Below are 17,858 nucleotides of genomic sequence, written 5' to 3'. Positions count from 1 at the left end.
ACATGTGAAGCATTTAGCAAGCAGTATTTCCCTCTGTGCCTGTAATTAGACTTGACAGACTGACTGCATCCTTCTCTATCTTTGGGTCGGATCAAGTCCTATGAGATACATGGTTGGAGATCTGTATAGGAATGGCAATAATGTTTAATCTTCATGCTACTTCAGTGTCCGACCTGAAGCAGTTGAGGTATACTGCCATCTCCTGGAATATCAAGCTCTAGGTCCAAATGACACACATTTGGTATGCTTATCCCATTATGTACTCCACATTTCCCGTACTAAATATGACAGGTGGCGATATGATCCGTTATGGGATAATATCCAGTAATCCACCAGTGTTGTCATACTAAATTTTATGAAATTGCACATTGTTGTCCACGGTTTCCGGTGAAAGCGTACCAGATGAACAGCATCAAACTCAAGCTAACAAGTGCATCCTGTACCTCATGTTCAAGCACAATTTAGAGTTGCTCCTGGTTTTCCCATCGTCTCATTTAAGCGTGTTAAGTTCTGAGATGCTTTCCAGTCAATTTTTATTTCATAAATGTACATTTTTTAAGAATAACAAAGGCACATAAACACTTTTTCAAGGATCATCTGGACTCACAGACGCCTTCATTGATAATCTCAAACTGATAGTTGACACATTTGAGGGCTGCCATAGAACAGAGCGCCATGCTGCGCGTCCTCTGGGTCCTCGTCAGCTTCACACAGAACATGTGCTCCTGAGCTTTGGGGCAATCCCGAGCCACTTTGCACTCACACTTCCTAAATGCTGTGGACAGACAGGAGTTAACAATTAACGATTTGACGTAATATATACGTGATGCCTTCACATAGTCAAACCTCATCTGTGTTCATTAAGTTGCCTGGTGAAGTTTTAACACAATTGCAAGTTGAATATATAACCAACATCCGATGTAGAAATGAAGGGGTCATTCTAAGCTAATTAACACAACGATTCTTAGTTCCTGGTGATTCTACAATAACAAAAACATATAATGACTATTATTTGCCATTTCTTCCAACAAATCCCTTTAAAACCTACACACTGGACTCTTGGCTGGGGTCAGTGACTTTCTAAAATCATATCTGCCTCACACTTGCACTGTGAAATGTTACCATCAGGATGACAGCAAAAGCTGTAACGGAAAAAGAATGTTATACTCTGCACTAAATCATTGAAACAAATCAATGTGTGTCGATGTGTGAAAAGATAACCCACATTAAACGGCAAACTGTTTGTACAAGAAACAGTTTCATATCAGACGAACTCACCAGAGCAGGTTTCCCATTCATAACAAGTGTCCAGATCACAGGGTTCCTGAACAGAGCTCTTGGAGGACATGTTGGCTCTGAACTTTGCCCACTCCACTTTGGCCAAATCGTCCGCGTCACACACGCCCTCATTGACGAAGAAGAGTGGATCCCCGTGGCAGCGACCGGCGTGGACGGAGCAGAGGGACATTGCCACGGTGACCCCAACGTCGAGGTTCAGGATGCAGAGAGCGTCCGGCTGTGAGCTGCATACAAACACTCACATGTCAGACAGACGCAAATTCCACATGGATTCAATAACATTTAACAAAAGGTTGGTTTATGATAAACACTTACAACAGCTTCGATATAAAAAAAATGACAATTTGATTGAATACAATTTAAAAAATATGCTCATTGCTCTCTCTCTAGTTGTCAAGAACATAGAAAAAAATTGTAAAATAATTAATGAAAGCTTACAAGCAGCTCTTCCGTTGAATACAGACACATTTAGAGTCCTGCATTTTCTCACCAAGACCGCACCGACCCTCCGGAATAAATGGGTCCGCTGCACACAGGAAGTACACAAACACAACGGCATACCCTTCATACAGAGTATTTGTCATTGGGACTTGGCCCAACAGAGTGAGACAGAACTCATAGAGAAGGGATTTTTGCTTCATCAGAAGTGGTTTCAAACGATAAATTGATCTTTTACAGAAAAATAAGTTAAAAATGAGCAGTTCACTGTACCGTCGGTGCAGCGGAGGTCAGCAGGTAACGGAGGCTCCCAGGTGAAACCTTCGCTGCATTTGTAGAAGCCTGCTGGCTGCGGCACCATGTACGCCTCGTTACAGTTCAAACCCAGTAATTCCCCCACTTTGTACGTGTTTTTGTTGGGGAACAGCGTCATGCCATCAGGGATCTCAGGAGGAAGGCACAGTTTCCCTAACAGAAGGACAGACTTTAAGCTAGCGTACAGATCCGGTGAAGACTTATTACAGTAACTTGTGTTTGTAGAGAATGTCTTTGCAAGGTAATGCAAAGGTGTGTTAACCAAATCCACAGAGTTCTGAGATCACCGTTCATTCTTCTGGTGAGAAAACAAACTTACTGATGCATCTTCCGCTTGGTTGACTCCACGAGCCGTCAGGAAGACAGTTGATGTACTGAAAGCCGTCCAGGTCAAATCCAGTGAAGCACTGGAACTCTTCGTCCTCACCAAAGGTATAATACTGCTTCGCTTTCTGTCAGAGAACGAAGTTACTAAATACCAGCAAATGTTTTTATAGTAGTTGTCATCCTCCTTTGAATCTTCTACAAAGTATACTCCTTTTTTTATTTGTTCCTTCCTTTTTCTATCCTTTCATTCCACCTTTCTTTTTCACATGATATGCTCTTCTATGAGATGGTATGGCATACAAATACCTAAATAAATAATACATTAATAACAAGACAAAAAATGAAAAGCCTTTTTGACATTAACATTGTGATTCCATGTTAAAATGTAATTATATTATTGTGTTAAAGACCGAAGAAGGAACATTAAATATTAATATTATTATATTTGAGTTTGTATTGCATATTTTAAATGCAAATCTAGCATTTTGAATATTGTGTATTCAATAATTAATTAATTACCAATTTTGTATTTACTTTTAAATTCCACACTTAACAGACTCCATACAGAGGCAACAATGCAACTTGCCATCTTTTAAAATGTTCCGATATGCATTTATTTCTTGGCAGTCATGAACTTCCATATCGTAACAAGGCAAGACTGCAGAAGTGAGTATTGCTCAATATATTTTTTTAGTTATCTGATAAGCAATGAACTACAGTATCTATGTTTCCCTCACACTGTACATTTCAATCACTAACGTGTTTACCCTGAGGAAGCTGTTGGCGGGCCTCTGTGGCCTCAGACAACCCTGCACATCAGGTGGCAGCTCGTCTCTCCAGCCGACAGTGAAGTCGTCATCATTGTCACAGGTCTCCTGTCTAAACACAAAACATGAACACAGAACAGACAGTAAATCCAAAGTTAGAGACAAAATACACAAAACTATGTATTTTGTAAATTTGAGTTTGTTTGTCTAAAGCAGCAGCAGTGCATAGTTGCGTATATAAGCATACAAATAGTGGTCATGTTGAAAAAAAGGGCAACATTTCAGTGAAGAAAAAAACTTTAATTTTATCATTCTGCATTTAAAGACTTTGAGGCATGAAAATCTCCAAAATAACTTGACTTTTCACCACTGTATCACACACATTTTTAAGCAACCGGTTCGTCCTACTTTTCAAAGATGGAGATGTGACACGGATCCTCATGCCTGTCAGGACCCTCGCAGGGTTGGCCTCCTCTGAGGGGGGCGGGGTTATCGCACCTCCTCCTCCTATGTCTCTTCATTGAGGCTCCACAGCGACTCCACGGCCCCCAGCAGCTCCAGTAGCCATCCACCGCCTCTGTGGAAATCACACAGCAAACCAAATTTCTCAGACACAAACGCATAAATAAGGTCATAACATAAACCTCTGTGTTGTTGAATCGCCCAGGAGACTTCAAACTTAAAAAAATACTTTGAACACACAAACGTTGGTTGTCTCCCCTATCTTTTCTCGTTCAGCAGCGGTCTTGCTGTACCTGAAGTGTAGTCGGGAGCTCGTGTCTCACAGTTAGAGCCAAATGTGCCGGTTTCGCAGACACACTTGCACTCTGTGCCGGAGAGAACCGGCCTGGCATTGTTGGGGCAGGGAGAGCACTTGCAGGTATCAAACTCATCCAGGTATTGAAGCAGGGCCTTCCTCAGATGCCTCCTCTTTGTGACAGCACATGGGATCCCCCGAACCAAATCAATGATGGGAAGCGCCTGGACAAACACACGCATCCGTGAATCCAACGTCAGCTTTTTGTGCGTTTTGTTTCTGCGCGATATAAAAGACATTTCAGTGGTGTTTGATTTCACCTTGGATTCGACCACAACAGGGTTTTCGAGAACAGACTTGGCCCAGTTCTTATAGGATGTTTGGTCCGGAGCGGCGCCTTGCCTCTCCCAAGCCAGAGCCGCTGCCTCTCTGGTTCGACCTCCTTTCACCATAGAGAAAGACTTTTCTGCTGCCTGAATGTACGAGCCTGGACCAAAGAAAAATGTTGAATGAATGAAGGAAGAAAAGAAACAAATAAGGACAATGTTGTTTCCACAGCCAGTAAACCGTGGACAGTAGAGTTGAGAATAAAGGGAGTAAGTCATTTCAAAAACCTTTATATTTCTGAGTCATCCTGTCCTCGGAGCATCCGGTTGCTCTTCTTTGTTGTGTGTAGAGGATGGCGGTCCCGGTGGTCTCTCGGCTCAGGCAGTTTATAATGCGCTTCTCCGTTTCACCTGTTGGAGAGAAAGAGTGTCGAGCAGCATGACACAAAGGAGCTGACAACAAAACATTACATACCACTATATGGGTCGTCTTTTATATTGGCATATTGCAGGTACACTAGATTTTCCTTTAGTTCTGTTTATTCAAAGGCAATGCACTCATTTGGGATTTCTTACATGCCGCCTATTTGTAATCCAAGGACCAGAACCACATTTTCATGAAAAGATCATGACTTCAATGCTTGTGATTTACAGATTTGAATGTTACACTTTGATATTAATATTATTAGTTTCATGTTTTTTTTTCAGTTTTTCTATTGTTATTTACAAAACATGAGTCTGACATTAGAAAAAACAATACTTTTGGGTTACCGCTGCTGGCCAGGGTGTCATTCTGAATGTTGACCACCCGGCTGTGCTGCTGTACCTGAACTGGAGAGCTCCTCTCGGCTGTACTGGTACAACAGGTCGTAGATGCCTCCCAGTTTCCCTGAGCTGTAGTAGTGTGTTCCGAAGCGCTGGAAGATGTCCCTGTAGAGGGCGTAGTTGTACTCGAGAGGAAGAGCGTGAAGGAACTGGAGGAAGGGCTGCGACAAGACGAGGTCCCCCGGGTCTCTCATCTTAAACGTGGAAACGGGCAGAACCTGGTGCACCCGGAAAAACTTGGAGTCCTGCGGAAGGAAAGAAGAAGAAAGGAAAGGTGATACGAGCACATATATGTGTTTGTTTTACCCACATTGTGAGGACATGAATCTGATTACACATTGTGGGGACTCACCATGGATGTTGGGACAAAATGGGGACAATTGCACGTCTCTAATATGTAAACTATTACATTTTAGGTGAAGACTAAGGTTCAGGGAAGGTTTGTGTGTGTGTGTGTGTGTGTGTGTGTGTGTGTGTGTGTGTGTGTGTGTGTGTGTGTGTGTGTGTGTGTGTGTGTGTGTGTGAGAGAGAGTGTGTGTGTGTGTGTGTGTGTATGCACACACTCATGTACATGAGGGCCATGTTTCAAACCTTTAGAGTGAGTACATTGTGTCTCATCACCACATTTGTTTGTTACGGTTATGGTCGAGGGATCAGGTACTGCATTAAGGGAATGAAGGTCCTCACACGGGTATCACGGCAAACGTGAGCATCGCTGTTTGAGTCACTCACCGTTTTCTTTGACGCTTCAAAAGCTGCCTTGTTCGAGCCGGGAAAAAATAAAAAGCTGTACAAATCTGAAAGTCTGTTTACGGGCGACGTCTTCATGTTGATGGACTCGGTGTGCAGCTGCTGGGGCTCGATGCTGAAGTCGTCCAGCTGTCCGACCTTTCCAGCCACAACCACATCAGTTAGTCCAGGTCTATCACAACCACAACAGCAACAGCAAAAGCCAAAGCTGAAAAGACATTCTCTGCAAACCACTGATTGAACAATGATTAGCCCCCCGAGTGGAGGATGGGAAAATGTCTGACTAGAGCTGCTCCTGCTGGTCACGAAGATACGACAGCAGACAGCAACACTGACACAAAAGCATCTTTTCACCAGGACTGGCTGAGTTTTTTTTTTTTTTACGGTAATGCCATTTCATTTGACTTCATCCACTCAGTCCTACATTGTGTTCATGTGAGGTGATTGCTGTCTGGGAGTGGGCGCTATTGAGGGTTTGCTCTATCAAAGAAGTATGCATAAAGTTATTTCCAGGGCTTGGATTGAAAATAGAAGGAGCGTTTAGTCCATTTCCACATCATCAAAGTAATTTACTACATTTAGAAATGCTATAGTAAATCAAATAAAAAATCCTGCCTACAATTAATCCTGCTCTGATTGGCCGGTTGCTTCTCCAAACATAAAAACAGTCAGTGATTTTGAATCATTGAACACATCTGCTTTACTGAAGGGCCATACAATTAAATATGACAAATAATAATCCTACCTTAATGTCAAAGCTCTCAAAGTTGTGAGGGATGCGATGGTAGAGCAGCGTGGTCGGAGGCCTCCTGATGATGCAACTTCCTCCCATAAACATGTTGTCCAGTACCGCTCCCCTCTGCTCCTCTGCAAGAGCGTCAAATCTACAAACACAAATTTGGTGAAAAGTCAAATCTCATTGACTTTTTTTTTGTAGAAGGCTCGAAAGCCCAACAACACATTGAAAGACCAATATTATGGGTTGATATGGGATTATTACTGGTATGTGAAAAAGACATGCCAGAGTGATAAATTAGAGCAATTCATGTTTTTTTGGTAGCATTTAATACTTATGTTTTAAGTTTTTAATCTAAGATACTTTAAATTCAGTGACGATCACTGTTCTAAATGCAGTTTTATAATTTTTGTATTATTCAGATATACAAAATATATATTTGAGATGTTTATGTAAACAAAATGTGGGCTCTATTAGTATAATTGTGCAAAAAACAGTGCAAACCTTAGGAGCACTTGATATAAAGTAATATGGACTAATTTATGAAAACAGCAGGAAGGAATGTAAAAAAAAGAAAGTCAGCAGTGACCTTTTGACCTTTAGCTTACCCATTCCCAACCAGGTCAGCCCCGGGGGCCACAATCTTCTCCGCCGGACACACTATCTTGAAGTCGCCACAGTCCCTCTCATCAGAGTTATCCACACAGTCGTTCTGCCTGTTGCACGTCAGCGTTGAGTTGATGCAGCGTCCTGCAGCAGAAAGGATGTTTAGTCCAAGATAAATATGTGTATTTGTGTCTTTCTGTGTGCGTTCATTGTGGCAACAGATCAGAAACTAAACAAGTGGGCTGTTTGGTTCTTTCAATCAGATGAAAAAAATAGGATTCTGATAACATTTAAAAATAAAAACAACAAGGATTGCCCATTATTCTATAACACATCACTCATGTTCAAACCCTGTTTACCATTATCACACTTAAAGTCGTCTCCGCAGTCGATGGGGGCTAACTTGCACTCTGTGAAGGGGTGACAGGGCCTCTCCTCGGTCAGCTCCACGCCGCAGGCCGCGCCACCGAACTGGGACGGGTTCCGGAGAGACCGCGTCCGAAACTGTAGCCACGACATTTGAGAAACAGGCCGACTGAGATTTTCTTTCATTTTAATCAAAAAACAAGGACACTTTCACATTTTTACCAATTACCAACTTAGTGGTCATTTCTTTTAATTTAAAAGAAGAAAAAAAAATAGACCAACATGTGGGGACAAAGTTTTATATACATTTGATATAATCCACATAATTTATTTTTACTTCCTCTCCATTGTTTGTTGACAAATTCATAAACATTACACATAATGGATTAAGATCTGCAAATGTTCTGTATGTGTGCTAGCTGCCTCCACTTGTGCATCAGACAGTAGGGTGCGTAAACTTAACTCTCCCCGCCTGAACACCACTCAAAACCTGCTGAGAACTAGTCAGTAGCATGGAACGAAGACTCGGCTATGAGGGGGAACATGGCAGGGTTCTGCAGGGTTCTGCTGTCTTTTCTTGCCTGTTTCTTGGCGCACGGCGAGCAGTCGGACCAATCCCCGAAGTCCGTCAGCAGGCAGCTGATTGGACAGTTCTGCTCGTTACAAGCTCTCCTGTCATGTTTCTCACACAGCTGACGGCAGCTGCTCTTCCAGTAATAATCCTCCTTATAATTAAATGTCCTGTCAACAAAGTGTGAATGTCCCTTTTAGACACAGAAGCTGTCGGCATCATCTGCATTAGGTATTGGTGTTTCACAACAAAAACTGAAAAACTCACAACAGAGCACAGACTGAAAATAGTTCTCGATTACAGTATTTCAGAATTGCTTCGGGCTCGGTTTTTATTCAGCCGTGTCTGTTCGGGGTCTCACCTGTGTCTGTCCTGTGTACCGTAGTTGCAGTTCCTGGAGCAGGCGGACCAGGATCCCCAGGGGTAGCGGTCGCAGAAACAGGCCATGCCGACCGATATCCAGCTGAGCAGCTGTAGCATCAGGACCAACCGGCCGGAAGCGGCCATCGAGGAAAGTTCAAGCTGCTTTCACCTCCTCTGAAAATAACCTAATGAGCAGAGTCAACATGCATTATTGTTTGGATATTTAATGAATACACTGCTGAGTTGTACTTTCAACTTGAACTTTTACTTGACACTATAAAACATCAGCACTTATTAACAACACCGAACATGAACTAAAAATTAAAGGATGACTTGATGCTCATAGAGGAACATCCTAATGAACCGTTCTCAACATGATGACTGGACTGTGATGCCATTCATTAACATAAACCCTAAACTTAAATCTACTCAATCTAATTATTTTTGCTACTTTCCCTTTAAAAATGTTTAAAAGATGATGCAAAAGTAGTTTGGATGCACACAAACGGCCTTTAAGCAAGGCAAGGTAGGTTCTACTTTGAACACGTCACCTATAGAGGGGATTCAGTGTTTTGCATACAACTAAAACAAAAAAAGAATAAAGACATAAAATAGTACAACGCAACAAAGGGTTATGTTAACAAAAACTACTTACCACGTATACTGACGTTCTCTTCAGAAGATGTAAGGGAATATAACTGAGTCCTCTCACTGCGTCCTCTCTGCACTGCAGACAGAGCTCATTCTGACTTGAGGCTTGTAGCAGCAATATAAAACCTCCCTCTGGGATTTCTCATGGGAATCCAGTGGCGTTTTGACTCCCATTGCCCAATCTGCGTCCATAAACACCTCAACAAATAAAGGACTTTCTGTTTAACAACAACAATCAGAAAACATGAAGTTCTTACATAACCCTCTTGTCCCTCATTGTTACGGGAAGTTAGGAGTCCTGGAGTTTCCCGGTTGCAGAGACGTGAACCAGATGTTCTGAGTTTGAAACTTGACAGTTCCGAGACACTGAGGAGGAGAAACCCGTTTTCCTTTCCACACATTCTTTCTGTAGTTATCCAAGTATTTGCTCAATCTGGCATTTCACACAATCACAATTGGCCCGTGTTGTAAGAGTCTCAGGGAATTCAGCCCACTTTTTAAAACTGCTACAAAAATAAAGTTATGGGCTGTTGCCCCGTTTATGATTGGAACATTTTAAAATTTATCACACTAATTCAATGAAATAGTATTATTCGGTTTTGGGTTATTGCTTAATCTCCCCAAGACTTTGGGATAGAGGAAAACACGTATACAAAGTGATAGAAAAGATACGGACACACGCTATGACCAAATGTTGTGCGTTCATTTGGTAATTTAACAGACAAAATGAATGTGAGACCTTTACAAAGAAACAGTCTATGTTTAGTTGAGGAAAAGCTGAAACCAAAGATTACTGAAAAGTTAAGGACAAAAGGATTTAGTAACAATGTCAATAATAATGTAGGTATACATTTCATTAATTCACAAGCAAATGTATGTCCTCTTTTGGCAGATTGCTTAGCGGAATAGTTTGACATTATGGGAAATACTCTTATTGGCTTCCATTCCAAGAGTTAGCTTGGACGATTTATATAAATCTCATGTCGGGGTCTTAAGGTGTTTCACTTCAGACAGAAGCTAACTGCTTCCCCCTGCTCGCACTTTTTATGCTGAGCTAGTCGAAACCATATTCAGATGACAGCTCTGCACTTCACTCAGAGGCATCGGATAGATTATAACTCCTCTCATCTGACTCTTAATAAAGCATATAATTGTAATTCAAAATGACTTTTTTCCCCTTGAATGGAAAAAGGAAATATCATCTTACTTGTATATAAAACTTTATTCACATTATAAAATGTCCTAAGCTGTACATACGTTAAGCTGTGGATTCTCTACATTAATACACATGGCATACTCTGAGTCATATACATGCCAAAACAAAGACATTAGCAATTTAGACAGCAGCACTCTAGTTTACATTAAAGAAAGAGAACAAACGTCACAAACACAGATTTACAAATTGCATTACACTTACATTCAATGGGCAAAAATGGCTCTAGTGAAGTGCTTCGGATAAATGAGTTAACTCCAATTAGTTTTTAGTATGTGGGTTTTTCAATTCTTCTGTTTCTTTATGTGGAACATAAAAAAAGCCCTTGTGAAGGAAAACTGAAACTGAAAGTTACAAATCAGGGAAGACTGCAAAGGACGTGCTGGACATTCGTGTACAACAAGACTAAAATCCTGCTCGGCTGCAATGGTCATTACAAGCCAAAATATTAAAGGTGCTGCATGCGAATTTCAGAACATATCTATTGCCTCTTAACGGCTCTCAACATGGCTGCGGCTGAGCCGGTGGCTGGAAGCTAGAGGTGCTAACAGCGCTAAACAGCGCAGACAGCGGTAACAGTGCTGACAGGGATAACAGGGTTTTCCTGAGGGGAGAGGGTGGAGGGTTATCAGCTGACACCGCTGTATGAGTGCAGTGCAGATCTGCGGCAACTAGCTAGCAAGCTCGGCAAAGACTCGAGCTGCTGGTCCGGCTATATGTCAACAAAGCACAGAGAAGCTCACACTACACACATTGTGACGGTGACTTGATTCTCTGCTCAGGTGAACACACTCCACCATATCTTCACATCGCAAATTGTTGCTCGCTGCCATATCTATGCTCGGAAAGTCGTATAGAGAACCTTTAAAGTGTGAACAACATAGTGACGATTCAGCTTTTTTTCTATGTGTATTAAAGTAAACATAATATTACAATAATAATGGAATTTTACAAGAAAAAGTGTAATGAAAACAGTAATGATAATATAATAATTAAGTAAAAGAAAGATATTACATTTTGAGAAGAAAACATCATGTGTTATGATTGGTTAAATTAGATTAGATGCCCTCACATTATGATGGAGCATTAAAAGAAATATCTGATAATTCACCCAAAAAAAATGCTCTTTCCTCCCTCACAGTGACTCTAATACTCAGTTGATAATGCAACGACTAACTGACCAACATTATTATACATCATCCGCTGTCTGGGAGCTGAAAGGCTAACAATCTGCTTAAAATATCTATAAGCTTTGCAGCAGCTGCTTGTACTTATTTGGCATAACATTTATTTTTATACACCCACTGTTGGATAAATTCAAAATCCTTTTTTTTTTCTCCGGAAAAAAATAAATGCAATAATTATAGGAGCCATTTAAGAGTACACATCATAACACTACAGATTAATTGCTTTGCGAAAGGGGTTTCCCAGCACACAGGCAAGTAGAGACTCACCTGGCAAGAGCCTCTACTGAATGATGTTCAGTTGAGTTACATCAGGAGGTCATTGGGACTAAAGCGTGTCACATTCAAACATGGAGGTGGGACACAAGCACAGTGAGACAGCTGAAAACCAAAAATGCCAGTGCATAGCCTGAATATGTACATTTTTATTCTTCCATAATAACAAAATGGCACAAAAAATAAGTTGGAATATGGCTGCATACGTAAGAAAGAAAAAGAAAGAAAATGCAAAGAGGACTCACCTGAAAAAGAACCAGAAAACAAAGTAGAGTTCTGCACAGTGCTATATTTTTGGATGCATTTGATCCATTACCGACAGTTAGCTCGTCCGGCTGATGCAACACTTTGGCTTCACTATTTCCCCCTCTCCACTGGGGATTGTATATGAACCATCTACTCGGAATACTTCTTAATAAAATACATTGAAAAAAGCCAACATCAAGATGAAAAAGACAAATAGCATAGAATTAGATAACAGTTACTACAAGATTACAATTTCAGATATTATTGGGGGGAAAATACTGTAACTAAATAAAACAATCGGATGAAATAAGGTGAATGAATCTCTTATGTGTTGCCTGTCGTGCTGCCATCAGCCTCTCAGCCGGACACCATGCAGCAGAGGCCGGGGAAGCGTCTCTTCCTCTGTCTGATCAGCGGGTGTGGAGTCAGATTCAACAAGCTGCTGTCGTCTGGAACAAAGAAACACGTTGTGATGGAATCACAGAGCAGGCTGGCATGATGACGACCGACTGCATAGAGACAAAGTCCGGTGTCACTAGTTCCCAATCTTTTTACTTGCGGGACTTTTGCATAGATGAACGTCTGTTACAGTAAAGGCCTCACCGAACGGGTAAAACATTATCGATTAATACACATCAAACAAGATATAGATCCAGCTTAGGAAAGCCTGAGAGGTGGATTTTCTTCCCTATGGACAGAAGAAGGCTAGGGTTTTTACAGTCTTTATGCTAAGCTAAGGTCGCCAGCTGTATATATACAGTATATATTTACAGTATATATTTACAGACAGGAGTGGTATCAATCTTTTCGTCTCACTCTATCAAGAAAGTGTTGAAGCCAACTTTAATGATTTTCAGAGGCCTGCAGATGTAAAATGATAGTTTGTCACAATAAAAACAAAGTCTTTGTTAACCTGATTTTGTGTAGTAGTTCATAATTTCCTGCCCTGAGAAACATACAACAAACCCCCTCGAATCCTCCAGGTTGGGAGACACTGCATTAGCTTTCAGGTCTAGTATATTTCCTCATGGAGGGCTTCTTTCATCAGTGATTATTAACACCTTAATAAAAGATGAACGAGTGCTGTATCTACTGCTTCACTGGCCAGTCAAATCTGAACCACTCGTCATTTTAGCCAAAATGACGACACTTATTCTCCAATAATTCAACAACCACTGCTCTGTCCACAGCAAATGTGGTTGAATTTTGTCCAATAAAATAATAATATTTTAATATTATACTATTCTTATTGATGCATCCCTCGGAATTATGTATGCAAACTTCAGAAATAATGATGGACTGTGTAGTGCTACAAAAGGCATTCACAACTGCAACACTAATGATGCATTTCATCTCCCACAAACATTACACACCTTGGTTTTTCAGTGGCAATGGCATCGTGTCCCTGAGTTTGCTGAGTAGGTTTCTCATCTCTCGCATGTCTCTGTGAAAACAAAAGAAACACTGGCTCATAGGCAGTCCGACTGAATTATTCTAAATTCACAGCAGTATAAAAAGTACAGTTAAACGATGCAAGAATGAGTCAGTCGGTGTACCTCTCTATGTTTTGAATATCTATTCCCACCAGCCACTGCTCATGAGGAAAGTCGATGGGAGAGGAGGATCGGTCTTCCAGGATGGGAACGTCCGAGCTTTCATCCAGCCTTAAGTCCAACCTCGGCTCCGAGTCTGTTCCTTCATGTCCGAACAGAGACAATTCAGTTTTTACGTGTACTTATTTTTCAATAAGGCCTTTTTTTTTCAATAAGACTTTTAAATTGATGACTTGTGCCATTGGTGTTGTATCTTCCTTTTGTAAAACATAAATTCAATGGATGATAATCGTAACAAACGGCCTTTTTCACCGCAGACATTTGGACTCGTCACGGCAGGAAAAGCACAGGTGCTACTAATGACGTTAACAATGGCTTTGTTCTGTTCAAAGGGTCCCAGTGACACAATAAAGTGCACGTGACCTGCCTCTTCTCATCCCCAGCTGGTTCTCAAATCAGGTAAGCCGGCTTTGTCCACAACGTCTGAAAATGTCGAAAAGCCCATAGATATAGAAGGAGTGAGGCATCTTGGACAATCCGGTTTCCCTGGATGCAGTACACTAAGGAATAGAACCGATTTGTACTATTATGATTTATTCTTTTTTTAATTTCCAGTGGATTAAGCACAAGAAGTGTGCAAAAAAAAAAAAGCCCATGTAAAAGATTTTTTAATCGCTTTTTTGTGTGTTATTGATGGAAATTTTCCGAGTGACATCTAGTATTGACACGGACCAAGTACTAAATAATGTGATTATAGGTGTGTGTGTGTGTGTGTGTGTGTGTGTGTGTAGGTGTGTGTGTGTAGGTGTGTGTGTGTGTGTGTGTGTGTAAATTCGATTATGTCTGAAAAAGTCATCTGCCCATGCTAATCAATTATTTTTGGAATTGGCTTGAAAAGTACCATGTATTGTCATCCCTCTGGTAATTTTTGTGCCGTCATAATGTAGTGATATTTTTGAGATGGTACTTTTTCTGTGCAGCTGCAGCACCCCCAGCAGGCACATGGATTTGAGCATCTCTGTTATGAACATCTCCAGGCAGCACTGCAGCTGGATGAAGAGCCGACAGATCTCGGGGTGGATCTCTCCATCCTCCAGACTGCAGTATGGAGGGGTGGGAAGAGAAGGAGAAGGAGGAGGAGGAGGAGGAGGAGGAAGGGGATGAAAGTGAAAAACGGAGTGAGAGAAAAGGTACAAACAGACAAAAAGAGAAGTGGGAGGTAAGTGTTAGTATTCAAGCTGGCCAGGTTCCAAAACATGCAGCACACACACACACACACACACACACACACACACACACACACACACACACACACACACACACACACACACACACACACGTTTCATTACAAATTAACTACATTATCTTGAGTGAACTTCTGTCAAAGTTACGTCACAGCAGCATTGTTTATTAACAAACTGCGTTGTGCCTTATTTTGTTTATTTGTTTATATTCTGCTTTCCCCCCTTCACACATTAATATACATTCTCTCTTTTGCATGATATTATTTTACTGTGCATCACTTGGCAACTTTGCAGAGAATACAATGCATTGTCTTACTGTTTGTGGGGAAATTCTGGGTTTAAGAGGTTAAATCATGCTTGGAAACAAAGACCGAGGGACAGCTGTTTATTGTTATTATTACTATTTATGGGAGCCAACATCTGCTGCCCCCACGATAACTCCCGTCTTTGTTTCCTTCTTACCCTGACACAGAGATGACGCTGAGGTCCTGGTGCGCAGCCCGGGCCATGGAGCACCCTTTGGAGCGCGTGTGGTGCATCTGCGCCCGCAGAGACGGACAGTCGGCGGACATCTCCCCGACGGAAATGACCTGCTCCCGGTACAGCGCTACCAGGGTGTTGAATTCCTGCACTGTCTGGAGAGCAAACAGACCGTCAGACCACCGGCTGCTCAAACCGGAACAAACCGAGAATGTAGCACCTCCAAAGGCAACACAAAATTATGACAATAAAAGGACGCTATAAGCGCTTGTGGGTTTTTTTAAATTTGTTTTATGGGTGGTCCCTTTTGCGCCACTGCTGCACCTGTGCGTGATAATACAAAATTGGTGCACGCTTAACACGGACCACTTGCTCATCGTGCACGGAGAAGACTCGTTTCGGTGCTCACCATCCTGCTGCCGTCCACGGCCCCCTCCGCGCTCTCGCGGCGCTCCGGCTCCGTCTGCGCCACTTTACTGCTGGGAAAGACGCTCCCTGCAGATCTTGGGCGCTTTTTCCGCCCGTACGGTGCAGAACACATGCATGCACACCCACCAGCTGAGCCCAGCCAGACGCAGTCACAGAGAGAAAGAGAGACACACAGAGAACGAAAGAGAGATAGCCGCTGTGTCCTCTATAAAGAAGGGATGTACCCGCTCGGAGTCGCGGGGTTTGGTGGATGATCAGAGGACCCCCTCCTACTCCTCCCTCCCACCCTTCCGCAGGGACTGTGTGTCGTTATTCTTCCTGGAGCAGGACCGTGTATCGGGCCGGACAGACCCCCAGCAGCTCGCTCTGCATCCCAGCCGAGAGGAGAGTCACCTTCAGCCCCTCCTGAAGGCCGAGAGGGATCGAGGCTCCTCCGTCTTCCGCCGCGCGCTCACGTGTGAGGAGGATTCGGAACGAGCCAACAGCAAAACAAGTCGTCACCCGCCGACTGACAATTAACTGTTTAGGAGCATCCAGAAAAAGCCAGGGGTTTCATCTGTGACATTAACGTTATTTAAATTGAAGGATGAAGGGCATTTAGTGCATTACCCTTTAAGTGAAGGGGGAACACGGCGTTTCCCGCGTCATTTCCACGGTCTATTGGAAAGTTGAATCAATATTTGGTAACACGAGCGACTATCCCTCTCATAGCCAGAGCCCGGAGCAGCCGCTCTAACGTATGATGTCATCAGGAATGAAGTCAGGAGCTGCTCCATAGACAATGAATGGGAGACTGATTTATTGATGTATTCCTCCCAGAATGAGCTTTATTCCATTGTTGTGAAACAGAAAATAAGTGTTCATGTTTAGTAATATTTTCGGACTGTCTTGGACCATATTAACAACATTTAAAAAATGGCAATAGTTCCTCCTTGACTTAAATATGATTGTTTCTGGAGGAGTGAACAGATTAAGTTCTTAGCGTTGTAGACTTTTCTTCTTCTTTACAGCAGCATCCGTTATGTTGGCTACTGGGAGAATACGTTGACACCCTAGCATTGCCCATTGTCACCATATGAAGTTAGCTATAGCTAACGTGTTGGCCAATCACCTGCACACGTTTGGCAGATGCAGAACAGTATCATACCATCATGTTTGTGTCCCACCCCCGAACTCATGAGAAAGAAAAACATCTACTGTTTGGAGCTAAACGCACTGAAGAAAAGAACGGCCATGCTGATTCGTTTTATTTTTGTCGTTACTATATTTATATTTATGTCCTTGTCATTTTTGGTGACTATTATTATACATTGTTAATCTCGGTAACTTTATTCTGGGCTACCATGTTTGATAGTGTGCATATCATAATGGTTAACCCTGGTTACCCTGAAGAGGAGCTGTCCAGGCCTCTGTGGTGTTGGTTATTACTCGTTTCCCTTTCCCGTCCACATCCAACCATGGTGGGTACTCGGATTCCTTATCTCGAGATATTGGCCTTGTGTTTTCATGATAATTAACATGAATTGACTCGCTACTATAAAGAAAACAAGCTGTGTTACCTCAAGTTACGGAATAATTGAAAAACTGCAAGCATGGCCGTTTTCGGCTCCTGTACACATGCCCGTCTTCATCTAATACTATTATTCAATAAGATTATCTGTCGTGGGTTCCTCTAAACGTGTTTGCGAATAATTGGTCATAGGTGCTTTTTAATTCATATAGTATTTACATTTATTTCTTCACTACTTGTGTAAATATCAGTCCCCTCTGTCCTTTCACATGTCCAGCTTTGTTGCCCTTCTCCCTTGGTGTTATTTCTACTTCTGTGCAAATACATTGAGAGATGCAAAAAGGAGTCAGATTCCTTGTGTGTGTACTTGGCCAAAGAAACTGAATCTGAATCTTAATAGCCGCCGGCAACTGCTGGAAATAACGTTTGCTAGAATGTCCTATGAAACCCCAAACTATGAGTTAAATGAGTTAAAGAGTTTTGTGATTCAAAGCACAGGCGCAAAATAAATATTTCAGAAAAAAACACTGTTGGGAGGTGCCCAACAGTTTCATTTATGGCACTGTTCCTTCAAAAACAGACAATTAGTGTTCACTGAATGCTTTATTTTTTTAGGCTTCCCATGA

General features: G+C 42.0%; 2 protein-coding genes across 2 annotated transcripts; both read right to left on the bottom strand.

Annotated features, from left to right (window-relative positions):
- Window positions 1-10: 10 nt before the first annotated feature.
- c6.2 (complement component 6, duplicate 2) lies at window positions 11-8,590 on the bottom strand (the record flags this gene model as incomplete). The annotated part of the gene is made up of 17 exons (XM_079234763.1): window positions 11-775; window positions 1,279-1,523; window positions 1,738-1,825; window positions 2,011-2,205; window positions 2,372-2,504; window positions 3,147-3,258; window positions 3,555-3,723; window positions 3,902-4,127; window positions 4,224-4,390; window positions 4,518-4,640; window positions 5,056-5,299; window positions 5,787-5,942; window positions 6,550-6,688; window positions 7,149-7,290; window positions 7,506-7,650; window positions 8,094-8,253; window positions 8,445-8,590. The coding sequence occupies 17 exons, from the start codon at window positions 8,588-8,590 to the stop codon at window positions 594-596; spliced, it is 2,772 nt and encodes a 923-aa protein (XP_079090889.1). The 3' UTR covers window positions 11-593.
- A 3,359-nt stretch (window positions 8,591-11,949) lies between these two features.
- Window positions 11,950-15,834, bottom strand: rgs7bpb (regulator of G protein signaling 7 binding protein b; the record flags this gene model as incomplete). Its single annotated transcript, XM_079235177.1, has 6 exons — window positions 11,950-12,465; window positions 13,390-13,460; window positions 13,573-13,711; window positions 14,537-14,667; window positions 15,276-15,448; window positions 15,703-15,834. The coding sequence occupies 6 exons, from the start codon at window positions 15,832-15,834 to the stop codon at window positions 12,374-12,376; spliced, it is 738 nt and encodes a 245-aa protein (XP_079091303.1). The 3' UTR covers window positions 11,950-12,373.
- Between the last annotated feature and the right edge of the window lie 2,024 nt (window positions 15,835-17,858).

The sequence above is a fragment of the Taurulus bubalis genome (assembly GCF_910589615.1).
Source record: "Taurulus bubalis genome assembly, chromosome: 19".
Taxonomy (NCBI): domain Eukaryota; kingdom Metazoa; phylum Chordata; class Actinopteri; order Perciformes; family Cottidae; genus Taurulus; species Taurulus bubalis.
This window is presented reverse-complemented; position numbering and strand designations above follow the sequence as displayed.